Consider the following 27,275-nt stretch of genomic DNA (forward strand, 5'->3'; position numbering starts at 1 on the left):
TTAGTCCTCAAAGACACATACTGTCCTTACCTTAGTGACAACCCGGTCTAAGTCCACCACCATGCTGTGGAGATTTTCTTCTGCTGCTAAAACCAGTGGGCGGATAGTGGCAACCTTTGACCCTTTAGCCTTGTCGATCACTGACCTCAGAGAGTCCAATGCATCCCTATGACAGGAGAGAGAAGTGTGTGTGTGTGGGGGGGGGATATGGCTTCAGCTTCTCTGGATATTTAATGGCGTTTTCAACAGTCCAAACCAGTGTTTGCTAGGTTGTTATGTAACAGCAGCTTGTCTCTGTATGTTGTCTTCAACTTTTGTATGTGTACAGGCTGTGGAAACAAATCTCCTCTGAGAGGACAATAAAGAATCTATCTAGCCATCTACCTTAAATTCTAACCCTAACCCTAACCCTGTAGTGCCCCCCTATTAGAAAATTGGAAAAGTCTGGTACTTGGATAACAGTAGCAAATAGGTGCCAAGTTTCAAGAAGATTGGACTAACAAATGCTTATTTAGGGGCTGCTGACATTTGACTGGGTGATTTGGAATTATTTTGAAAATGTCACAGAGGAAAACACAGAAAAAATACATTACTTCCAGTCCAGAATCAAGAGATATGCTGTCTACATAAAAAAAACTGTGTTGTGTTTGTGTTGTGTTTTACAAGTGGGGATACAAACAGCCAAAAGTCTGAATGTAAAAAACGAATCTGTAAACCGATAAACAGAGATGTAAAGTGACAACTGAAGGCATAAATAGTGATTCATAGCTATAACTTGAAGATTTCAATTGCAAAACCTAGGTTACAATCCTGTTTATAGATTTGAAGAACATATTTGGGGTTTGCTTCACTTTTTGCAATTAAGCTTATGTACAATTTCACATACAATTTGTTTTGGGGGAAATAAACATCCATACAAAAGTTTTGAAAGTTTGAAAATGTTTAATAGCATTTTCACTTATATTATTGCAAACTTTGTCGGTTTGCAATAACTTAACCCCATTAAACCCCAGCTAGGTGGAGTTCGCGAAAAAAAACAACCCTAAATGCAAATAATTGTGACAATAACACAACCAATTAAACTATATGTTAATCAAAAAACGTCCCTTAGCAGCGGTAAGTGCTGCACACACTTTCTTCATGCGAACAGTCAGTTTTCAGGTGTTCCTTAGAGATGCTCTGCCATGCCTCTTGCAGGACTTCTCAGAGGTTTGTGGAACTGGTTGGTAGGAAAAACCCTCTCTTCATACCAAAGACACTTTATTGAACATTAAGCTGAGTGTTAAATAAATATATCCAAAGTATTAGGATTTTATGTTAACAAAAGCATTGCAGGCATTTTTTCCCTTACTTATTCATTGAAAAATAACAGAGAAAATCAACTAGTCCTTTGAAAATTTAGAAAACGCAAGGTGTGCCCAAACTTTTGACAAGCATTGTACATGTGTGTAAGTGTGTTTATGTGTGTGTGTCCTACTTGGCCTTCAGTAGAGCAGCTCCAGCATCATTAACAGTGCAACTTCTTTCAGTCAGAGCATCTTCTAGATCCTTCCACTGGGCTGACTTCTGGTCAGCTGGACCCTGGAACCAAATCATTATTGGCATTACTTTGATGCTGCTGGTGTGAAAGTCAGTAACAACAGCTTAAAGGATAACACCGGTGTAATATTAGTTTTTTCTTATTGCCATTATTGCCTATGAAAAGTCTAAACCCACCGATGAATTTGCCACAGTCAGAAGCTGTTACTGTCTGTTCTACTGCAAGTTTGCCCTTCCTCCAAGAAGTAGGCTCTATTTTGAAGTCAATAAGGAAGTGGCGGCAGGCAGCAATTCCTCTAACATCTGCTAGGGGCTGGCTCCAAAAACAGTCCAAACCCGGCCCAACTCCATGCAAGTCAATGGGACCACAACCCAACTTCTCACCCATCTCCAGGCTTCAAAAGGGCCTTTCAGAAATCTATGGTTTCAGTCTAGCTCAGTCTATGGGTTTGACACGTCGTTTTAATATAATGCGTCTGACCACCCTAACATATTTCAAGCTGACTGATTACAATCAGATTAACTTTTTGTGACAAACTTGAAAAATGAATTTGTCAATAACTGCAAGTTCCACTGCATTGGTCAATAACTGCCATGTTATCCCCAATTCCTTAGCTACTTTCAAACAAAGTAATTCATTCTGACTTGCAGTTTATGAGAATATGATTTTTCAAAAAATCCCAAATGGCAGAAAAAAAAAATTCCGGCGCACTTTATGGGTACTGGAGGCATGATCAGATACATATCTGTAACAAGTTTCACATCTCTACGACTAACAGGACAGCGGGGCTGAGCCTTCCTATTATTAGGATTCCCTGCCTCGCAGTGGAGGTGGAACCCTATTTTAATTGCTGGAATTGCTGGAATATCCAGTCCCTGGTTTTTATCTCTTTTTTAACATCACCTCTTATCTGTTTTGGGCTTTGTGTGTGTGCATGCACAGCAGCCAAAATGAAACGTATGGGTATTTTTTTTTTTACAGCCTATGGTATACACATACACTAGCTGCAGTTGTAGCCGTGTTGGGTATCCACTTCACCTGCCCCCGCAGTGGTGTTTTTCTTCTAAAATGAGAATCCTGATTTTCTTGCTTAGAACTGAAATCACAATTCTCTCTCACGAAACACAATAAAAAAATATGATAGTGACTGATTTTGCTCAACATAAAGGGAACACTGCAACTGCTTGATGAATCCAACACCGAACATAAAAACAATAAACATGACAATGGCATGACAATGACCATGGCCATTGTATTAGGGTTTTCATATTCTATTACACACATTTGTAGCCAATGTAATACACAACAGTTTATAACTGAAGTACATTATATCACATCCAGGGATGCAAACTCATGGAGAGTGAAAAAGGTGACAGATACCAGGGCAGACACAAAACCACTCAGAAAACACACTTAAAGGAATAGTTCGATATTTTGAACCCTGGGCCCAAATAACATGTTTTCCGTCATGATCCCTATTAGTAGAAACCATAAGTTCACTAGCCGCCTGATACAGGCATGCGCGACAAACTTCCGAAAATGGAGCCAGATCGGAGCCACAACTTTGGAGATACACATGGCTTCTATTTTTGTCAGACTATGCAGTGGTGTGTTGTGTATTTGAGGCATATAAATGTATATAAATGCCAAGATTTGGCAGATTGTAGTGATTTATCACCATGTCAGTAATCAAAATAGATGACATATAAACCAATGGAGATAAAGTTATCTGTGGAGCCACTGAGAAGCACTCCCATATGGTACATTAATGTTCTTCACAGTACAACTTGAATTGTTTATGGAAAAATAAGCAAAAGTAGATAACTATGTTCACTTACCCATAGGTAAAATGTAAATAGACGCAACACAACGGGCAGACCGCGGGCGGAACAAGAACGGACCTAGAGTAGTAGCTAAAAAAATCTGCAATTGGGCCGCAATAAGTTTTGATATGCAAATTTTACGCATGCTGTGTAGTTAGATTGGTCAAGCTACAGAAAGAGAGAAACAATAGCCTATCATAGGCACGTCAATCACTTTCACATTGGTGGATTTTTTGTTCTTAAAGCATAGTAGTCCTAGTGTGTGTCATAGTAGCATAGCTGATAATGAAAATTGTATTAACTATGCAAAATGCATAGTGGCTGGCATCTCTGTCCATAGCATGCATGTACCTCTGCTTCCATAGCCTCCTTCAGTTTGTGTGTGTGTAGTGCAATAGCCTGCAAGGCTGCCTCCTGAGCTCCAATAGCCTGCAGTGTAGCTTTAGCTGAGATGGCCAGCGAGTCTTCAAGAGTGGCTGATACAGCTGGAAAACAGACAGAAATGGACAGGAAACGTTAGAGATGTATAGACACATAAGTACCTTGGTGTCTACATTGACAATGTTCTCAGCTGGAAAACCCACATTGAAAGTCTGTGCAACAGACTCCAGCAGAGGCTGATGTTCTACCGGGCCGTCCTGGAAAGCATCATCGGGTTTGGAATAACAGCATGGTAAGGCAACATAACCGTGCAACTGAAAAACAGACTGACCAGCATGCTCAAGACAGCAATGAAAATAATAGGAAAGAAGGACTTCAAGTCCATTCAGTCCCTCTACGAGCAAGTTGTCATAAAGCAAGCACACAAAATTCTCGAGGACCCACAACATATCCTCTCCTCAGAATATGAACTTTTGCCATCTGGGAGAAGGTACCGAGTACCAATGTGCAAATCTAATCGCCTGAGACTCTCTTTTGTTCCAGCCTCGATCAAGCTGTTGAACAGTAATGCTGACTAATACACATTGTGACTCATAGTGGGGGTGTGCAACAACATAAGCACTTAAAATTTTCTTATCAGTGGACACTTGATGTAAATAGACTATATATTATTGATAAGCTTTTACTACGACTGCACAGCACTTTATTGTGATCAAATGTGTTGCCTCTTTACGGACATCGTGATACCTTGCACAGATAACTTATAATTGCTTTACTGTCTTAATGTGTCTTGTTATGTTGCCTTGTTTAATGTGTCTTTTATATGGAGCAACTGTATGCAGCATTGTGCCTGAGACAAATTTCCCTTCTGGGACAATAAAGTATATTCTATTCTATTCACAGGGTAGCTTTGGGAGTCTTCACACAAGATGATCAGGCTTGACAGACAGACAAGGAACATTACACAGTTAGTGTTGCTCAGTGGTTACCACTAGCAACAAGCTAACAAGCATTACACAGGGTAGAATGAGAAGAATGAAGAGTATGGGATGCTTTCACCTCAACACTTTGCATCCTCAAATCACATTGGGTCACTGATGCAATGGGATGTAAAAAGTAGAAGCACCTTCTGAGTGTTTGAACTTCAAAATAAAAAGGCCACAAAAAGGCTACCATGAACTAGCTACAGTTAGAACATGCTATCACAATAACAAACTCAGGATTAACTGACTCATAGTTTTTAACGACCAGAGTTTTCATGTTTAAATATATATATAGGAAATATGTGGAAATTAATTGACCGTTAACTTGCATTGATGCTGCACCTTGAAAAAGTATTTCTTACAATTATTTTTAATATTTATTAATGACAGTAGAGCCCCTTTTCTCTGAACCTCAGGGTTCTGAACTTACTGGTCAACTGAAATGAATGTAGAAATGATTCAGCTGGCAAAGGGAAGACAGTTGTATGTATCAGGGTTTCTGCAGGTTTCAACAAGTTAAATTTAAGACTTTTTAAGACCTTTTTAAGACCATTATGAATGCAATTTAAGACCTATTTCACGTCCATACTGGCAAAAAAAGTACGAAGGATATGAGCATTTTTAACAATAAATAAATAAATAACAATAAATATTGGGGCAGCAGGATGGACTAGTGGTTAAAGACACCATCCTTAAACCAGATGATTTGTGCCCCATGTCAGCAAAAAACCGAAGTGTCCGTGAGCAAGTCAGTGAATCCCTAGCAGCTCACACACACATACAGTTATTTATTATATTTATTGTTTACTGCATTATAGGATATTATAGATCCGTGTGTAAAGTCCAGAGCACCTCCGCTTTTAATGTTGGTGTAGATCCAAACGCTGTCGGGAGGTCGCTTACCGGAGTTGCATTGGTCGCGCTGGGGCCGGACTTTGATGCTCCCGATGTGAAACCAGAATATTGGGCGATGGCAGGCGTTTGCTGCTGGCTTTTTACGGCGGCTTTATGTTTTTCAGACTTCCCATGTGACTCTAATGCCTTTATACCCAACGTTCCTAATTTCAGCTTCAACCAAGCACTAAATTCACTGTTCTCGAGCCAGATCTTGTTGAACTTGCACTTGCCCATTTTAGATGAAAGTAACGTTAGCCCACACACCACATCGCAACACACTAGCTGGGTGTGCTCCGATAAATTCTGACCGGGCTGCACAGTTTGCATTAGTCGTTATTGATTCCATGTTGGTTTCGTTTTGTAGTTTTGTTACAGTGTGATCAATGTTTCCCAAAAACATATTTAAAAGCGAGACTGAAGTTAATGCAACTTTATAAAAGTAACGTTAACTTCATAATCCAATCAATTTTTAAGACCATTATGTTCAACATTCATCATATTGAACAAATTGGATTTGGCTTCCTTATTTATTTGACTAATAAGTGGAAAACGTATTCATGATTCTATTTGTTAGTGAAGGTGAGGATCACAGAAGCCCTACAGGCTACATTATGAGTGCGCTGCACTTTTTTTTTTCTTTTGGTGTAATTCGGTTAACCGGTTACCCACATTTTTTAAATAGAATATTTGAATATTGATATGACTTCAAATGCCCATCCCTAGTAGGTGGAGCCTTCTCCAGCACACCACCACCTTCTCTTGGAAAGCTGAGTACTCTGATCTCCTGTTAAGTGCGTATGCTCAGAGTATTCCTCTCTGAAACATGCAGTCGCATTGAGGCAATCCTCTCATCCACCAGGAGAAACTCCAATTGTGCAGTAGCCAGCCGGAGACTCGCAAGTATCTCCACACACGCGCCCGGCATCTCTCACCCTAGACAACTTCTGAGAAGGAGAGAGACCGCCCCCTATCAAGGAGCTTGGTTCCAAAGCAAACACTGTGCATAGAGGTGAGCCCAACTATATCTAGTTGGTACCTTTGAAACTCACACACCAGCTCAGGCTCCTCAACAGGAAAGACGAGCCATGCTGTTCCAAGTCATATTATCCTGTATTTTGCGAATACATGTATATATAAAGATTACTACAAGGAAACTTCATAACTTTTGAACTGAATGTACTTTATCCCAGATGGCCATGAAGCATAAGAGTAAATGATCTGATTTACCATATATTTTACAGATCAAAATGTCCCTATATAATTTCAATGATTAGATTTAAATGAAGGTATGAGAGGATGAAAGGCACATTCTTGTATTTAACCACTTATAAATCCATCTTCTAATCCATCCTGAGGAGCCACCTTTTTTCCTCCATATTTGATCTTGAGCTGATTGTTTAACCCTCATTAGTGTCAAACATTGGTGTCTAAAAGTGTGAATGTCTCTGGATGGCTACAGCAATAACAATCCTGCATTTGTGTCAGTCGGAAGGGCAAGCCAGATTGTGCCATCTTATCTTTATATATTTCATGACTTCATGGTTACTTTATTGGGATGTGTTGGTAAGAATCAGTGATTAAAAACAGTAGCCACTGAAATGATTTTAGCAAAATAGAATAATTGTTTGGATTCAACAGGTTAAAAAGGTTAAAAAATCAAATGTTCTTGCCTTCACATAATATTGTGATGGGGGGGGGGTTAGGGTTAGAGTACTCACTAGGATTAGCCTGGAATTCATTTTTTTAAATTCTATTTATTTTAAGTTTTTGGGGCTTTTTTGTCCTTATTTTGATACTTTACAGTAGAGATAGACAGGAAATATTAGGAGAGAGAGGAGGGACGACATCCAACAAAGGTCCCAGGCTGGACCCGAACCCAGGAGACTGCTGCCACACAACCAACTGAGCCATCAGGATGCTATTGAACAAACAATTTAACTTGGAAAATAGCAATTAAGATTATTATGTTTCTGTGCGTCTGTTCCTATATGGCAGCAGGTCATCTTGAGCCAACCTGCCTGTCACTTTGTTTACTCTATCCATTTGTGTGTGTGTGTGTGTGTGTGTTGCCATCCTACATGCCAGTATGTCCTGTTCCTCCTGGTCTCGTTGAGCCAGTCTAGCTGCCACTTCATGTACAGGACGCTCTTTCAACAGTTCCTCTGTTGCCACTGGCGACACGTCGCCAGGTTCTACCGTCACTGTCACTGAGGTGTCATCATGGTGATGGCACTCCTTACACTCCTCTGGAAAACAAGCACACACACACCGACACTCACAGAGTTAAGACCATTCAATAAAAAACTTATTTAGTACTGTTTATATAGATTTGCTTCAACTAGATGTCAACATTTCCAACAGTTACAAAAAGTTAATGTTAGTGTTACATGACATGTTACATACATCATCCCAGCAATGATGCAGTCCCCCTCTGGGCCAATCAGTCACAAATATGTCACTTTGTTTTGACACGTAATTGTAACACCCTCCTTGGGCCAGTTAGTGTAATTTTGAAAATACGAGTTTCATCAACATACAATCACACATGTGACAGACAAACAAACAAATGAATAGGACTTCAGAGTTAATATGGCTGCCACCAAAATTTGCAACTCTATCTAGAGCCGATGAATGCTTGGCACCTGAGTTAGCGGAACATGTAACATGTCCAAACATAACACAAAGTTAGTAACATGCAAGTAAATAACACAAAGTTAGTAACATGCAAGTAAAAAACAAGACAAAGTAGAAGTTAATGACAGGGAACTGGCATGCTGGGAATTGTAGTTATGTCATAACCTCTGTGGTAGTGTGTCCAACCCACAGAAAGGCATTGTTAGTGGACTGGATTTATAACCCCAAGACATGCAAGTGCACAGAGGAGTCAGAGAGAGGTTAAAGGTCATGGGGTCACCTGTGGGTGCTGCAGCCTCAGTGTCATGAGGAGCAGGTACTGAAGGAACCTCACTGATGGCTGAGATGATATGAGATGCCTCTGCTGAAGCCTCTGCAGGGACACAATACAGTAAGGCACAGAGAACAAGTGTGTGTTTGTGTATGTGTGTGTGTAGGGCTGCAACTAACGATTATTTGGTAATCGATTAATCGGTCGACTAGTTTTTCGATTAATCAATTAATCTAACGATTATTTTCTTAGTTACATTAGTCATAACAAAATAAAACTGGATCAAGCGGCTCAACATTGAAAGCTTTATTGAGCTCTCAAGTCACTGAGGAGCAGGTGGAGGATGCTTTCTGTCAAGACTTCCAAGGAGAAAATCATCTATACACCTTTGTATGTTATGATAGAATAATATTGTTTTAGGTGTTGATAATACAGAAATGTATTGATGAATTTCATTCAATAATTTCATGCCTGTAAAAATGCCATGGATGAAGTAGAGGTGAGAGACCAGATGAATTTACTACTTTAACTGTGGGCTTGTTCTTTAACATTGTGTAACTGTTATTTGAGCGCCTTTGTTTAATTCAAAATTATAAAATACTCTTCACATAAACATTAATTTAGTGGCAAAGAAAATAGCAGAGTGTGGATTTATGGCTTTTAAGTTTTATGAAAAAGTTTTGTTTGGAGATGAGAGATGTCAGTTATCTTTATCCTCTCAGGTCAGTAGTTACCTAACCATAACCAGCCAGAGCTTCAGCACATATCAGGTCGGTAATCACTGACAGCCAGATAGCATAAACAATGTTACTCACCAACTACTATCAGTTTCAGAAGTGGCTCAGGGATACTTTTGTTTTAAATGTTGGTGTGGTGCTGTTCTCCATTCTACTCTACAGAGGTTTTACTCTGCTGTATTGTTGGCTTTAGAGCTGAAAAATTCCCGGACTTTTGAAACTCACAGTCTCGTGGTAAATTTCTTTGAACGTCCCGCATGTCCGGTGGTATTTTCCATGGTATTTTCAGCCATCTTCCATTAGGGAAACGTCTTCTTTGCCTGTCTACTGCATGTCGATCAGCTGGACATTTTAAGCACTGCTGCCACCTAGCACTGCCTTTGCGCATTGCATCACTGACTGTATGAAGATCTGATACAGCCTGAAAATGTACAGATATGCGATGCGTCGATGATAAAAATCCACGTCGACATATTTTCGTAATCGACATAGTCGATTAGGTTGACTAATCGTTTCAGCCCTATGTGTGTGTCTTAACGCTCACCATGTACATGTGACCCTGAAACAAAGTCAAACCATTGCTAATGCAAATGTCAACAATACAGGGCCATGAATGGGGAAAAAAGGTTTCAGTTTGTCAGTTACTGAATAGTTGACCAATATGATGTTTACCAGTGGAGTGGGAATGGCAGAGTGGACATTGTTGAAAACCACACAATTAATTACATAATAACTTTGCCTGGCTGCTTTCCATACACCACAGACCACAGATGAGGAAGAAAGGAAAGAACAAGAATTATGAGGCTGCAGAACGTTTCTAGTTTGCTTTGGAATCTAGAATTGCACAACTGACAACAAGAGGCTGATGCTACAGTTGACACTATAGAATGACTGGGCCTAATAAGTACAAGTTCACCAGTGGAGCTCAAGCAACTCCCAGCAATTAACAACTACTTGAACACCAACTGGCCTTCCCCCAGCCAAACACTTTGAAATGTATATGGTTTCACCTAAACTAGTTTCAGCTCAACTACTCGGCACCAAACCAAACACAGAACTAAAACAGAAAGATAGCACAGTAACCAACAAATGTGAGTGCTGCTAGATCCCAACAAAAAGTGCTCTACTAAACCAAGCCTGAGATAAAAACAGAAGATTCTACACTGCAGACAAAATGTGTACTGGCTTCAACACACAATTAGTTCAACTTAACTATCCAGGTGTGGAGCTCAAGCCACTCCCAGCAATTAACAACTAGTTGAACACGAGCTGGCCTTCCCCGAGTCAAATACTTTGAAATTACAATGGTTTCACCTAAACTGTTTCAGCTAAACTACTCGGCACCAAACCAAACACTTTCAAATAGGGATGCACCGATCTGGATTTTGGGAGCCGTTTTTACCGATATTCTGCCAGCCACATTGGCCGATACCCTGCTAATAAATGTTTTTTCCCCCGTGTGTATGTGTGTGTGGAGGGTCGTTTGAGCAGAATATAACTGTTTTTCCTAAATTATTCTATTCCATTCTATTAGATGGAACATATACGTTTCATTCACAGTATTACACTCATAAGTCAAAAAACATTTTATTTTGTAGATTACTGGAAACAAATTGTCATCTTTAGGCTAATTGCCAAATAAATAGGCAACAAAATACAAGATATACATCTCCACATCTAATAATTTCTCTGATAATTTAAAATGTATTCACTTACTGTATGTGCCTATTATTATAGCATATACATTCTTTGCAGCATTGCTACTTATTGCTCTCTAACCGGTTTATGCACCTAAATAGTACATATAAAGTAGGGCTGGGCGATTAATCGAATTTTATTTTCGATTACGATTTTGGCTTCCCACGATTATGAAAACAAGAAAATCGAGATAAAACGATTTTTGTGCCTCATTCCGTTTAGCAATGTTGCTCTCGTTTTGTCTTGTGTTGTAAATCCAGCGCACCCCTTTCCTCCGCAACGGTGCGCTCCGCTCCGCCCCTCCTCCAAAGCCCAAACATGCTGTGGTATAGTTTCAGCTGGAGTCGGTAACAGAGAGCCGGCCGGCGCGTTTCTCCGTTTATTTTTAAACCTTCCTTGGTAGAAGATGACAGAAAGAGAGCCGTTGGTCGACAGGAAAGGTAAAAAAAAAAAAATCATTGGTGTGGAAACACCTACCGTTTAAGTCTGTATGGCAGCGAAGACAAGTTACTGTCTACAAATCCCCATTACTGACTGTGGTATGTTAAGTTTCACTTTTGTTTTCACACCGCGAGACCCCAAATTACAGACGTGATGTGATGCGACATCAGTCAGTCAGGTGCCTCTGTTACCTGACTAAGTGACTGACTGAAAGAATATAGAGATATAGTTTACCAATATGTTGAATATTTTGCAGTAGGTTGTGACAGTGCACTACAACATAGTCGGTGTTATTTATTTTTTATATATTATTTATTTTAGTTATTTATTTATCTCTATTTTTACTTTTATTTATTTATTTATTTGCATTTATTTCTTTGTTTTTCAGTTCAATTATATTTAAAGTTCAAAGAAATCCAATGGGTTTTTTTTAAAAGTTCAATAAATGCATGATGTTCCCAAAGTCAATGAGTAATCGTGTTAAATAATCGTGATCTCAATATCAATCAAAATAATCGTGATTATGATTTTTGCCATAATCGTGCAGCCCTAATATAAAGTGTAAAATCTGTGCTACTAAATTTCTTTCTGTGCTACCTACTTGGAAAAAATGTCACCGTAGAGCCCTGTTTACAGCTATTGTTTTCTACAGGCCTGGGGTCAATCCACGTAACATTCAAACCATTCAATTTATCAATACCAACTGACATTCATTGACAGAATGGCAGAATAATTGCTCTTACTTGTTAATAGGCTACACGTGATAGAGTTTTTGATGCGAGCATCCACGATGCACTGTTTTCCCCAAGATTACAGGTTCATGTTGAGGTTCAAGTTGAGGGGTCCAGGTTTCACAGGCGCATCCATGAAATATTGCCACACCTGCTTGTGTTGAGGCTTTGTTGTGATTACAGCACTAATAATAATTGCTGCAGCTGCTATAAGCCCACAGGTGGCAAGCATCTACCTAGCACTAAACTAGGTAGATGAGAGAAAGAGAAGTGAAAAAATCTTTTACTTCTTGGATTAACTGAACTGAAAGCAAATTGAACCAAGTACTGGTGAAGTAGCAGAACAAACAACACAATAAAGCCTGAGGCTAGTCTGTTCTAAACATAGCTGTCAAATCCGCTGTTTTTTTCCGTTTAACAGGACTTCCATCCTAACAAATTGGTCCATATTTTCCAAACTCAATTACAAATTGACCACTTTTCCCACTACCTACTAACTTCAAGTGCAAAACTTTCAATACAAACAATGCTACCAATGCAAATCCAATCTATTACTTTTAGTCCATTGTTTAGGGGTAGCGGTGTAACGGTTCACTTATTCCAGTGTTTCCCACACATAGACTTTACTTGGGCGGGCCGCCCAGGTATATTAACAGCCGCCAAAGTATATTTGGCGACCCATTTTAGCATTTTTTTTTTTTTTTTTCAATCCGTCAGAGACGCCATCCGCGATCAATTAACTAGTGAACAATCTCCCCTCGCTCTACCCCTCCAGGGTTTCCCACACATAGAAAACTTTGTGGCGGGCCGCCACTATATCAGCACTGACCGCCACAAATTTTCTTTTTTTCCACTATTTAATCGTAGAACTGCGTGTAGCGCATTGATTCGCTCAGCCCCTAATTGCTCCACGCGATCTCTCTCTCTCTCTCTCTCGCTCTCTCTCTTTCTCTGTCTCTCGCTTGCTCTCTCTGTTGCTCCCCCCCTCTCTCTCTGTTGCTCGGTCTGTGTCTCTCTCTCTCTCTCTCTCGCTCTCTCACCGGACCCGTCTGTTCGCCTCCCACTGCACACGCGTGAGGGATATTTTTTTTCCATGCCAAGAAGACGGCCGACTGAATTCCCAAAAAGAAGAACTAACAGTTAACGTTACTTGGAATACAGCTGAGTTTCCGAGGTTAGCACGCTGTATAGCCTAGCTGCTAGTCAGTATCCACTGAGTGGACTGATAATGTTAATATTAACTTTTTAACTCTGACTCTGAATGTTTGCTCCCTCAATCCAGATTAATATTGAAAAATATTTTTAAAGAAGGAAAAGGACTCGTCCTGAGGAGCAGCAGGGACAGTCTGGACCAGAGGAGCCGATGAGCAGTAAAACAGAGTAACGTTAGATAATAATGTCAAAGGCTAGTAATTTAACGATGTAAAGATACAGGTGAAACTGACAGCACAGAGAGATGTAGCAGGGGAAGAAAAGCAGATTTCTCTGTAAAAGGGGTCTCATTTCTATTCTTCACCTTGTAGACAAAAGCAAGCAACAAACAGAACAGTGTAGCACTGTTTATATTTTTAAGTTATGTTATCTTTGACACAAAGTACTTTAGATATATACAGGTTAGTTATTTGTTTGACAAATGGAACTATTTAAAATGTGAGTACATTAGATAATTTTTCAGCCATCCAGGTAATGGGATCCTTTATTGATATTAGCCTATATATTGACAATATAAGAGAATACAAGAATAAAAAGGCACTCAACCCCCCCCGGTGCGGGGCCTTGCGCAGTCTGCCTTTAATGGACTGTGGTGCAGCATGGCTCAGTTACTTCATAGGCTATAAGTTGTTTTCCAGCAGATGCTTTAACACTACAACTGAAAACTCTAACGAATTTGTCTGATTACAAACCTATTTATAATCCAAATATCTAATTCCTCTCTAAACCTGAGCAAGCAGAAATTTGATAGTGCTCGAAACCCTGGGCGGTGTGTGGGTGGAATGATCTGAATTGCAGTTTTGAAAAGTTTTTCTCGGACATAGTGAGCCACAAACTGATCAATGCAATCAACTTTTTTGATCTAAATATTCTGGTGGAAACCCTGAATACTTGCCATTGTAAAAAAAACCTTTTGGCATGGAAATGGTCAAATTTAAAGATATTGAATATTGGCACAAAATATCAACTCGGTGGCTTTCATCAAGAAATATCAGTATCAGCCTAAAATATCAGTCGAACCCTAATGTTGAAAGCACCTGCCAAATGTGTAACAAAAGAGCCAGTACTAAATAATAAATATGACAAGGGAATAAACCAGAGTCTCACCCTCTATGCTCTGTGCTGACTGTATTGGGGCAGAGGTGGTCTCAGGGGCAGGGCTCGTCTCTGTTGGCTCCTCCTCCTTTTTCTTTTTCTTCTTCTCTGCTTTGGTCTTGGAGGACTTAGACTCCTCTTCAATCATAGAGGGGGGCTGGGACAACTCCAACTATGCAGAAACAACAGCAACAATTTTAAGTAAGGCTCAAGTTTCTGAGTGTATTTTTGTGCACAATAACCTTCTCAATCAGCTGTATGGAAAAGCCTGAATGAGTCGTAGGCATGAATGAAGAACTGGGCCCACTGGGCTGACACCCTGGAGTCTCTGGATTGTAGAGGCATCACCCTCCAGACACCCATTATTTATTTTCCCAATTCTGACCAATGAGAGGTAAAAAATTTTAATATAGCATACATTCTTATTTACTGCAGTTGATTTCAAACAATTGCATTATATTACTTTGTGTATGTATGTAGCCAATGATATGATTGTTTTAAACCAGCAATAAGCGATTTCAGACCCTGTAACCAATCCTGAAACTATCGTGTGCTACGTGGAGATTTCCGTGAGACATAATGATATAAACAAATAGCCACACACGCATGACAGCTGTGTTGTTTTTTTCACCTCTTTTCTAAAGCTCGTCTCCTCCCTTGCTGTTTGAAAGCAGCGCTCTACCCCTCCCATCCCTGAAAAAAGTTGTGGTAATGGCGGAATCCATGAAGCAAGCGAGTAAACTTGTTCAACTAGTAAACTTGCTACCTACCTCTTCACTTGTCATTGTGGGACATGTAACCTTCAGCGGGAGAAAAATCTGGCAAAGCGAGACTGGTAACCGGCGACATTTCTCCGTAGGTACGTTTATTTTAGCCATTAGCCTTTATGCATGGTTTGTCCTTAAGGGCTTCCATCGCCCAGTAGTTTTGCTGTGTGTGTGCGGTTTCTGTCACCCTCTAGTGGGCAGAAAATCGCTTAGTGTAGCTTTAATATGAATATATTATGGGCTATGTGGAGGGGGTTTTATGGAGGACCAAATGTGACATTCACACATTTCACACAATGTTGCATTCTTAGGTCAATAAAACCAAATGCTTTATAGATGGACTCCAACTCGCTGCAGCACAATACCCAGAAATGCTGCTATCCATCCTAACCTGTTTCTTGGCGGGGGCGTTGTAGGGATTGGGCCCCAAGGCCAGACCCAACAGCCGATCAGAGTATGGAACATTCTTCTCCACCGCTGTCCTGAACTTTGGGTCCCATTTAGCATAGAGTATCGTGCCTCCAATGCCCCCGCATAATGTCACCAAGCCTGCTGCAACTACCTTACCAGAACCACTGTGGAGGAAGGAAGAAAGCATTGGTAAAGACAGGAGGCCAGGGGACAGACATGAATTTGACGTAAACATGTGGCATGGAAATGTGAATGTTCAAATTTAAGGATTATCTCAAGAGGGTTGCTTGCAACCTAAAAGCAGTCAGAGAGAACACATCAAGTCGACTTACATTTTATTGGAAAGTTGAACTGTCTCACTTTTCAAAAGCCTTTGCTTGAGTCAACACATAAACAAGGCTAGAAGTCGGATGAAATTTGGTTTTGTTTCCATGTATCAAGAAATATATCTTTAACCTGGTTACTCAACTAACCTGGTTTTGGGTCAATGCGTGTTAACGTCGTAACTGGCTTAGAATAACCTGGGTAAGCTCATACTCGATACGATTAGGTCTGCAACTAACAATTATTTTCATAATCAAATATTCTATCGAATGCTATTTCTAATATTCAAATAATCTATTACAGAATATATTGTATTATTTAAAAAAAAAATCAAGCTGTGTTGTCAGAAAAAGCGAACCAATAAGAGAAACAACAAGAAAACCCTGGACATCATAAGTTTCAAAACAGTTGCCGCTCTCAATGCGACAATAACGTAACTTTGACAAAACAATAAAGGCGACTAAATGTTCATTGTGATGGATTAATTCAATGGGGCTTTATTGGCATGGAAAACACACCTTTCAAAGCCAAAGCAAGTGCCAAAGCAAGCAATAAGTAAAGATATACTAGAATAAAGAAATGTGTAAACAGAGCTGTGTTAAATTGCAACATTGCAATCAAATATATAAATAAAAATAACTTAAAAATACAAACACAAAAATTGTGATTTTGCTGTTAAAAGAAAAAAATATACTGTATATATACACAGATAAGTAAAGAAAACTTGTAGACATAGCAGTTTAAAAAATATAAATACAAATAAGTGAGAACTGCAAACATTTTTTTTTAAGAAATGTATTTAAAGGTATCTGTTCTGTATGTATGTACAGTATGTCTATGTACAGAAATCAGCACAGTGCAGATGGTCACTGCAGGAATACACAGATGACTGACAGTTTTTACGGTGGTTGTATTCCATTGGACGCCCTTTTCCTGTCACAACAGCTGAGGGGGCATCTCTCTAGACGGGTCTCTCCATAGGTGAGGCTTTGTCATGGAGTGTGTCAGGGTCATGTTCTTTTAGGCGATTATAAAATTTAAATGCTTTCTTTTGGATTTTGATAATTAGTGGGTATCGTCCTAATTCTGCTCTGCATGCATTATTTGGTGTTTTCCGTTGGATGCGGAGAATGGATTTGCAGAATTTTGCATGCAGTGTCTCAATTTGGTGTTTGTCCCATTTTGTAAAATCTTGGTTGGCAAGTGGACCCCAGACCTTGCAACCATAAAGGGAAATAGGTTCTATAACGGAGTCCAATATTTTAAGCCAGATTTTAATTGGGATGTCCAACTTGATGTTAGTTTTGCCATAAAAAGCCCTTTATATTTGTGGTGCTGGAGGCTGGGTCTTTTTTGGAATATCATAATTTTTGTCTTGGTTGGATTCACTGTCAAGGCCCAGGTCTGGGAGAATTTGTGCAGAAGATCAAGGTGCTGTCGTAGCTCTTCTTTGGTTGGAGACAGGAGCACCAGATCATCTGCAAACAGTAGGCATTTGACTTCCGTGTCTACTAGGGTGATGCCAGGTGCTACACACTGTTCTAATGCCCTTGCCAATTCATTGATGTATATGTTGAAGAGGGTTGGACTCAAGAAGTGTGCTTTTTTGCCAATCTTAACAGCACACTTGTTGTTTGTGTACATTGAGTTTATTTATTGGATTACCGATCTAAAGCAAGTTTCAAGGCTCTGGCAAGTTAAATTTTTATACCGTACTGAAATGAAAGGAAACTAGTGGGTAACTGGAGGGTAGGAGAAACACATTCATCAATCTAAAAACCCACGGTGTGATTTGGAAAATGGTCAGCAGTAATGTAACGTATATGTGATTTGTAGTAGTCACTCACTTTAACATTATTTTTGTATGGAAAAAAGGCAAATGCACGCTTCATACCAACGTGGACTGTTATTTGGATTGTAAACTTTAAGAGCACTGCATCAGAATTACATTTTGAAATGCGTAACTCTGCGTAAGGGCATTTCTGGACGATTTTGCTGCCGCAAAATACAGTGCGGCAGGACTCGAGATAAAAGGCAAGTGTCAGATTGTAAAAAAACTACCTGGAGTCAGCAGAGATAACATTTTGTCGGTGAGAGCTCTCCTGATTTTCAGCCATGCTGAAAGTGTATGTGTTCACCGCCTTGTGCTGCCTGTCTGTGCTGGATGCCTGCAAGAGTTGCCTAGCTAGTGGGGCGGGGCTAGCATGCAATGAACGGCCCTTGAATGCCACAGAGAGCCTTTGATTTATGTTATAGATGATTTGATTTCAGACATTATCATTGATAATATTTTATAATCGAAGTAATTGGTTTTTTTTTTTAATAATCATTGCAGCCTTAGATACAACCATGAGAAACCTGGTTAAGATACCTTACTTCCATATTAAATGCATTACTGTAGCATGGAGATTTTTTTCTACATTTTTCTACATTTGTCAGAGTTGCACTGTACTATGATGTCAACAAAAAAACATGGTGGCAACTCGGGCTGTTGATGAAGAATTGATTTACAAATGTTCAACATGTAATCACATTGATCAAACTGAATATCATTGTCATATCAGTATATGGTGGAGTAATGAAGTTGTTTCTATTGGGCCTTATTGAGGGGAAACTGCAATATTTAAAATGGCCACAAGAAGGAGACACATCCCTGTAGCTTACTGAGGGGGGTGTGGGTGTAAATAAAGTCCCCACACAATATTCTCAGCAATATACTAGATGTTGAATTTGTATTATGCTAGTTTTCTTCTATTTAAATGTATAGGGCTAGACCTGTCGTCTCAGCCGGGAAAATCTTTTTTTATTTTTTTAAATAGTAAAGCCGTTACCTGTATTTGATATATTTTTGATATGAATTTTCCATCGCCCTTTTTTAATATTTCACTGAATTACAGCTGTAGCATACACTGTCACCTTGAGTAGGCCTGGCACAATAAAAAGGTTACTTTATGCTAATGAGACAGAAAAAAAAACTAGGCTACAGAACAATAAAACCCTGGGAAAAAAGGTAGGCTAAAATACAGCATGAAAACACAGATTGAAAAATCACTATAATATTCCTATATTATTACTATAGGGACTTGGTGTGAGTGGCTATCCTTATCTAGTGAATGGGTATCATCATCAAGTCAGGTTACTCTGGCATGGAAATACAGCCAATGTTTCAACAGGAGGCACCTTACTGAACTTATGGATTGGGGCTTAAAGCAATGCACACGTGTGTGTGTGTGTGTGTGTTAGTCTATTACCCGGCCTCCCCTGCTGTGTAGTGCCGACAGTGTTGCAGATTCGGGGCGGGGGGTCTCCCACAGAAGCATTTCTAGAGAGAGAAAGGGGTAGAAAGAAAGAAAGGAGAGAGATTCAATCAAAAATAGCTGGAATAGAAGTGTATCCTGAGGTAAGATAGGACACCAGTTGGTCTTATGTGGGATCAGACAATTTGTGGACACTTTAAGTATTTCAGTTTATTACAGCCTTGTGCATACTATACCTATTAAACTTTTTGGTAACCCTTCAAAGTGTTCTTTCGATCCACAAACTGTCAAATTATATGTACAACATCTACATATCTCTACTTTGTATATGGCTTCTGAAGTCCCACTTCCCGGAGAACACTTGTCAATCAAACAGTGTGTCTGGGACTGTGATGTCTTTTACTTGGATTTTATGTTGATGAAGTTTGAGTTTCGGTAGGTGGCACCATTTTCTTTGCCTGTTCAGCCATGGTGGCTATCACTGCTCATCCTAACTACCCAGTTCTTCGTCTTTTTATTCCAGATAAACAGCAAGCAGTGGTGTAGTGGGGGGGGAGCGGTGCTCCCTCACCGATTTTGGGTTTGGTCATGCAGAAAAATGAATTCAGTTGCTTGCAAGAGGAAAATAAATTTAGTCCCTCCAGGAACTTGCGATTTTGCGATCGTAATACTTAACGCAAATTCAAGAAATCTCTGCAATATTTGCGAGAGCTTGCAGTTTTGCAAAATTGCCGCAACTTTTCTGCATGAAATGGCCAAATCAACAGACCGCTTGTGATTTGGACCAATTGTCGCATTCGGTGTCGTGGTAACTTACGTCATCGCAGCGCGCATTCAGGTGGAAGATGAACAAAGCTCACCTGCCAACAAAAATTACTGCCATAGACTGTGCAAAACAAAACAAAAGCAGCAAGAATCGAGGTGAGTGCAAAATTCAAGCTCTTGGAAGAGTTAATAGCTTAAACGGAGAGTGGGAGAGAATAGGGGGAGGCTGTGTGTGTGTGTGTGTGTGTGTGTGTGCGTGTGTGTGTGAGTGAGTAAGAGAGAAAAACTTTTTTTTTTCCTTTGCTTGCAATTTTTCCCAATTCTTGCAATTTTACCACAAAAAGAGCACATAAAACCTCACAAATTGTATCGAAATTTTTGAGAAATGTCGCAGCAAAATCAAGCATTTTTGGCCGCAATAATCACAAAAAAACTCCTGGTGGGACTGATTTAGGAAAATAATGAAGTCTGTATCTGCAGCATAGTCAGCGGATGGCTATTGCCCCCTGCAGGTGATAGAATGCATCACTTGATGGGTCTGACTATCGGGCCACGCATGCCTATTCGATTCGTGGGCTACTATGACAATGAGCTAGCAGTATTTCATCATTTTAGCATATCGTGATGGCTACATGTAGACAATCTAGCATTGCATTGTTTTTCCCTGACGAAGCATTAGCAAGCAATCCTGTCACCAATTCCAACCTTGTGCATGGTGACATCAGTGACACTGACAAAGGTAATAAAATGAAAGAATACTTAGGTTATCTATTAATCAATAAGGCTGCACTGCTGCATAGACAATTAGTTAAGGGAAGTTAGCTGAATGGAATGGTTTTATGCCACCAGATGGAGCTACAGCTGTATCTGCACCTTCTTCATGTTCCACCAGGACAGTTTCCATCTCTCGCCCCAACAGATAGTGAAGAGCCGGCAGCGATTTCTCAGCCACTCGCCTCATCTAGTCACTATCCTGATGTGCGGAATGAGGACATGTGGAGAAACAACCAACAAGCATATCCCTGGATAGATACAAAAGATGGCAAGCTATAAAGTATGCGCTGAAGTTGGGAAACTAAATTTAAAACTGCAGGGGGTGCGACTAACAACATAACCCAGTATGGGTCAGACCGCCTAGCTCAACTGCGTTCACTAAGAAAAAAGATAATCCAACACAAATATTCCCGAGCACATGTAAATGCACAACACATGATTGACACATCCAAGTTAGAGACTCTTGAGAAAATGTGTGACAAAATGAACGTGTCCTACCGGCGACAAATGCTGTTTTTAGGTCAGCTTATCTTCTAGCTAAGGAAGACAGACCATACTCTGACCATTTTGACTTGCTTGAACTGCAAAAGCTAAATGGAGTGGATACAGGACACAGCCTTTATTCAAGATATAGTGCCGTTCAACATCAAAGATATCAATGGGAATATCTCCATAATTATAGATGAGTCCACGAGTCTGAGTGCCAAAACAACATTGATTGTTTACTTAAAATCTTAATCATAGACTGGAGATAGCTGTGTCTGATTCAGTGTCAGATGTTGGTGGGATTAGGTGGGACACAGCCTCTGTTGTTTATGCCGACCAAACGCAGATCAAAGCTGATCAAACGCAGCATTCATTTTAGGGATGCACCGATCCGATACTGATATCGGATATCGGTCCGATACTGACTCAAATAGCTGGATCGGGTATCGGTGACAATGGGGCCGATCTATTCAATTCAATTCTATGTTTATGTCTACGTGCGCATACTACGTCATGCGTCAGCAGCGCGCCGGTAGACCCGGCCATTTGCCTTCGGTCCGTCCGGTGGCTCCTCCGGTCCAGCACATGGATGTATTAAACTAGGTCCAGCAGCTCCGGAGGATCCCGCCTGCCGCGCACAGCGTCTCGCGCACTGAATTCTCGCTCATGGGGCGCGAGCCTCCCGCAGCTAGCATCCAGGCTAACAAGCTAACCTGGCGCCCAACCCTCATAACAGAGCCGGGGTCGGGGTGAGCTGACCGGGGGTCGGTGCTGATGCTCGGTAGTTAAAAACACACCTGCATGAATACTTTGTCTCGGTTATATGTTTAAACTCTCCCGGGTCACCGCGCGGCCGAGCAGGCTGCCATTTAACCTGCTAGGTAAAGTAGTTTTCCACCAATTATACAATCGGCGCGTCCAGCCAGACTCCATTCATAAATCCAAGGTTTACGGGGACTCGGCTGTAGGTCAACGTTGTTTCCTGCCACAACACGATTTAAAGTGTTTTCCGTGTTTGTCAGGTACTGCTGCTCCATTCGGCCGACACACAGTCAGACTAACATACCTTGATTTTTTTTCTGAGGGCTGTTTCATAAAGCAAGATTACCAGTTAAGCCAGAGTTATTTCAGTAATTTAGGCTTATTCTGCATATTTTGAATGTTTTGTTTTTACCAAGTTACTTGTTTATACTACTTGTGTGAATTGTGATTTAATTTATCAAGTTTGTTTGCACTAGTTTGTGACTTAATTGTGATTTAATGTTTACATTTTGTTCTCATTTGATGCAGTTGTATTGTTTTATACTGGAATTTTAATTCCTGACCAATTTGTTGCTGCATTTAAAAGGTTTACACTTGAATTGTAATTCCTGTTAATTTTGAAGATGTTTTACCAAGTTGCTGGAGCACAATTATTTATTATTTTAATAATAAATAACAATTGAGTACATTTATATCTATGTATTTATTTGTTACATTTTGCTTTACAAAGTTAGAAAAGCAATGTTAAAGTCAAGCCTGATGTTGCTTTACACATAAAAGAATGATCCCAGTCTCTTCCACACAGTGAGGCATAGCCTACAGTTTATTAATTAAACACTGGTATCGGATCGGTACTCGGTATCGGCCGATACCCAAAGCCCAGTTATTGCTATCGGTATCTGGACTGAAAAAGTTGGATCGGTGCATCCCTAATTAATTTCATTGAAGGGTTGAAAGAGAAACCTGGCACTAAAACACTTGAGGCTGAAATCGCTGCAGCAAAGGGCAAGCTGAGGTCTGTTTCTCTGACAGACAATGCCAAAATTGTTGCTATTAATCGACAAGTTTTTAACCAGCCTAGTTAATAATATGGAACATTGTATGTTTGCCGCTACTTCATTCAGAGGCCTCAGCTCTGTTCACCAAACTCAGTCTCAGTCTGACTACAAGGACTTGTTGGAGCATCTACGAGTTCTGGAGTCTGACAACTGGCCAGAACCTTTAGGGACAACATAGAGTGCGGTGGGAAAAAAGTTCCACCTGGACTTATACCCCTCGTAAACTGTTGTCTACTCATTCCATGCAGCTTGCCGGAATGCGAGTGCGGCTTCAGCCTAATGAATCTCATCATAACTCCACTCCGTTCACAACTTAACATACCACATGTATCGGCTCTGATGTTTATCAGACAACACGGACCCCCGCTCAGGTACTGGAATTCTGGGCCACTCTGCACCGTGTGCTTTCAGCCGAGCGAACCAGAGTGGCCCAGGCAGAGCCAGAGGATCCAGACATATTTTGGCAGTTTCTATAAACTTAAATGTGAGCCGGGGGATTCATTACACTGCAGTCAGTGTTAATGAGCTCTCCACGCACATTTGCTGCTGAATGTGCTAGGGATGTGCGTGATTAGTCGACTAGTCGATTAAACGTTTCTACCCTCGCTACTCGGCACCAGAAATACTAGTCGGTTAAACTAATTATTAATAATGTACAACGCCAGTTAACTGTTGCATCTTTTTTTTTTTTGCTTTGTAAAAAAAACATATGTATATAATAAATATAAACGTAAATTGACCCTGTTCTATATTAAAAGTTAAAAATTTTTGGATGGGACTGCTAGCAAAAATGATAGATCTGCGCGAGCACTGTTACAGGATCGTTAAAGGCAGAACGGCGACCAGGCATAAGAGTGATGTTTGGAAGTATTTCGACAAAATAGACGAAATGAATGTGCAGTGCAAGCTATGTAATAGTTAAACTTGCGTATCATCAACTAGTTTGATGATTAACCATTTGCGCATTAAGCACAAGGAGAAAATAGCGGAGACAGATAACAGGCAGTCTCGCATCACCTCATTTGCTAGCAGTGTGCACACGCCGTTGTGATGCCACCAGGGCAGAGAAGATTAGCCAGCTCATCACGAAAATGGTGACTGGAGATATGCTCCCGTTAAGCTTTGTGGAAGGAGAAGGCTTCCGCGAGCTGATGGCGTTTGTTGAGCCGGAGTACAAGCTACTATCGCAGCGAACAACAGCTACGAGAGTGGAGAAGATGTATGAGGAAAGCGCGGTGAAATTGAGGGCTGATCTGCAAAGTGCCGACAAGGTAGCCTGGTTGTTCAATAAATGAATTTCAAATTGCATTTGTTTTCCGTTGTTGGCCAATTTACATAAATGTGAAAGCATTAGATAGTAATAGATATTCTTACAGGCCTATAGCCTATGAAATTAACTGTTTAGCGTTAGCCAAACTTTGGTTCCGCTTGTGTGTTTCCAGTCGGACACGGACCCCTACCCGCATTTTCGCTTGGGTGTTAATTTCGGACCATATTCTTATGTTTTTGTTTTTTTTTGCGAGTACTCGAATATTGAAATTACTTAAAATGCCCATCACTATCGCAAAACCAGCGCGGTTTGGCAGTATTTTGATCTAGAAAAGGAAAATAAGGTTGTATGTAGGCTGTGTCAGAATAAACTGGCATATAACCACTCGACGCTTTCCAAAACTATGCCGGCTTGCAAGTCGCTATCTCTGTGTGCCTGCAAAATCTGTGCCAGCTGAGAGAGTTTTTTCAGCTGCTGGACTTATTGTTAATAGACTGAGGCCTCGCCTTTCACCCAAACATATTGACATGTTGATTTCGCTGAACAAAAATGTTTCGGCAGTCGAGTAAGTAGGCCTACCACGTTGTGTGTGTGTGTGTGTGTGTGTGTGTTATTTTAAATGTTATTTGTTAACTTTTATTTAGTGAGTTGTCATGTTTTGTAATGTGCAATGTTCATAATAAACGGTGCAAAGTGCCACAGTTATTGAAGAATGTGATTAACGGTTTCAAATGGCTCTTAAATACACACAATATTTTTTCGGACAACGTTTTAACCTTATAGATTAAATTGTGCTCAATTTTGACTGTTTTCTGAGTGTTTTCTTACTTTAAGACTAGTCGACTAGTCTAAATTTAAATTTTCGTTTAATCGACAGGGACATTAGTCGTTAGGAACATCCCTAGAATGTGCTCATGAATTTTAGCCAGTGCTGCTGTGTGGTGCTGAAAATCAGTTTTCCATAGTTTTCTTTTTTCAAAATCTAAACCATAGTCCTACCTACGATATTTTCAAAATGAAAAGAAAAATGTTCAGCTTATCTTTATGAACAATATTGTACTGCTCAGTTCGCTAATGGATTTTAAAGTTGAGAAGGGTCTGGCTGCAGACCTCCAGTGTCAGGCCCCTCTCTGGCTGCTCCAGCAGCAGGATCCTGTCACGTGATCCAGGGCCTGCTGCAAAGTGACATTGATTTTTAAAACTCTATGAACGTCAAGTAGAAGGACTTTCACCATCTATCTTTATTTCAAGTCGACAATATTTAAAATAATTTTCCTAATTAATTTACTTTAAACAGGGTCATTCCGTGTCAAATCAACCAAATTTCAGGAACTTCGCCGGCTCGAACTTTTGATTTTGATAATTTTTCTCCTGGTGGAAGATATACATAAATGATGAAGAAAGCCCAAATATTAAAGCTCACTGATCATTGATTTTGTGATGTGTGCCTATGGCAGTAGCTGAAAAATGAAAAAAAAAATATATTTTTTAAGAGTTTAAATGTTAATCACTCCAAACCTATCAAAGATACCTCAATATCCTTTTACTTCCTGGTTTAAAATAAAAAATATCTTGGTGTCTATGCATTTGCAAGGACCTGGGTGGTGTATTCTCTTAGATAATGACCTGTGAATATAGCTCCAGAATTAAGTAGTCAAATTTGACAGGTCAAAAACCAACTGTGGCACATGGTAAGAAGCTAGTCTTTTGTGTCCATAAAGAAGAGGTTCTGAAGTAAAGAATAATATAAAAATTGGAAATGTATCTTTTTCCTTCATTAAAAAAAATTAGGGCAAATATGACAAAAAAAAATGTTTTCGAGCCACCCCTTTTTGATCATCTGCATATTGTGAAAACGATTCATAAAAGCACATAGCGCCACAAAAAATACCACCTGCTCCAGTCAGACAGTATATTGTAGAAATGAATGTTAACTAATGAAAACAAATATGAAAAAAAAAAATCAATAGATAAAAATTACATTGTGTCCTAGGGTATTAATTATCTTTGAGATTTTCCTGAGTTGAAAGAAGCAAGAATGCCCAACACATTTTTTGGGGGGACATACCCCATTTGGACTGTTAGCAGCAAGAGGCCTAGCACTAGACAAATTATATACTGGATAGGTCCAAAATCGCCAAACTTATCCTTTAAGACTACCCCGATGGACAGTAAGATTAGAGGCCTTCCAGAGGTACTAAGCCTTGCAACACTTCCACTTCATAGAGCAGTCTAGTCTTTCTTAGCTTATAAGGTGCAATACTGTCTAAAACTGAAGTGCAGACGTTATTATTATTATTATAGATATTATTTAAAGTGCTGACCCAGCCCACCCGGGCCAGTCTCGGCGTAGGCCGGTGGCAATTCCAGATGGACCCCCTGTAAAAGAAAAAGTGATAGCCTCGCCCTCGGACAAGAGTGATTACACGGAAGTTGAGATGGGTTAAATTGAAAATTTAATTTAAAACAAAAAAAAAAAACGCATTTTCCAGGCATGGAAACGTTTGATTTTTTTATCGACCATATAGCACCTGTGACGAAGTAGATGCTTTTTTTTTTCATCACGAAAACGGGTTTGACCTTCCTATATTTAATGCAACCGTTTTTAAATTGTATTAAGCAGAAGTGGGTGAAAACCCCGCACTCTCAAATGTAAATAAAAACTCTGAGAGTGCGGGCCTTCCCAAAATTGTATTTAGCAACATATATATGCGGAGAGGGCCTTGAGCCAGGCTGTGGGTCATTGAATGACAACACCTTTGGCTAACAGGCTAATGCTAACATGGTTATGGTAGTAAACTAGTTGTTTTAGCAAAGGTCTTACCCGAGCTGTAGTATTAGCTCTTCTCAGAGAAGCCCGCAGCATGGTCTTCACTTACTCGCGTTTCTTCTATGACAACGTATTTAACCTGCAGCTCAACAGTTCATTGTCGAAGCTGTCAACCCCTCTAGACACAC

At 40.0% G+C, this 27,275-nt stretch overlaps 1 protein-coding gene across 1 annotated transcript; it reads right to left on the reverse strand.

The window, feature by feature from the left end:
• LOC144542537 (MICOS complex subunit MIC60-like) lies at positions 1-27,275 on the reverse strand. The gene is made up of 9 exons (XM_078289357.1): positions 27,142-27,275; positions 19,197-19,267; positions 15,602-15,785; positions 14,456-14,615; positions 8,539-8,631; positions 7,703-7,870; positions 3,715-3,848; positions 1,478-1,581; positions 1-166 (listed from the first exon to the last, which is right to left on the reverse strand). Exons 1-9 carry the CDS (start codon positions 27,181-27,183, stop codon positions 1-3), a joined length of 1,122 nt encoding a protein of 373 aa, XP_078145483.1. The 5' UTR covers positions 27,184-27,275.

The sequence above is a fragment of the Centroberyx gerrardi genome, chromosome 17, assembly GCF_048128805.1.
Source record: "Centroberyx gerrardi isolate f3 chromosome 17, fCenGer3.hap1.cur.20231027, whole genome shotgun sequence".
Taxonomy (NCBI): domain Eukaryota; kingdom Metazoa; phylum Chordata; class Actinopteri; order Beryciformes; family Berycidae; genus Centroberyx; species Centroberyx gerrardi.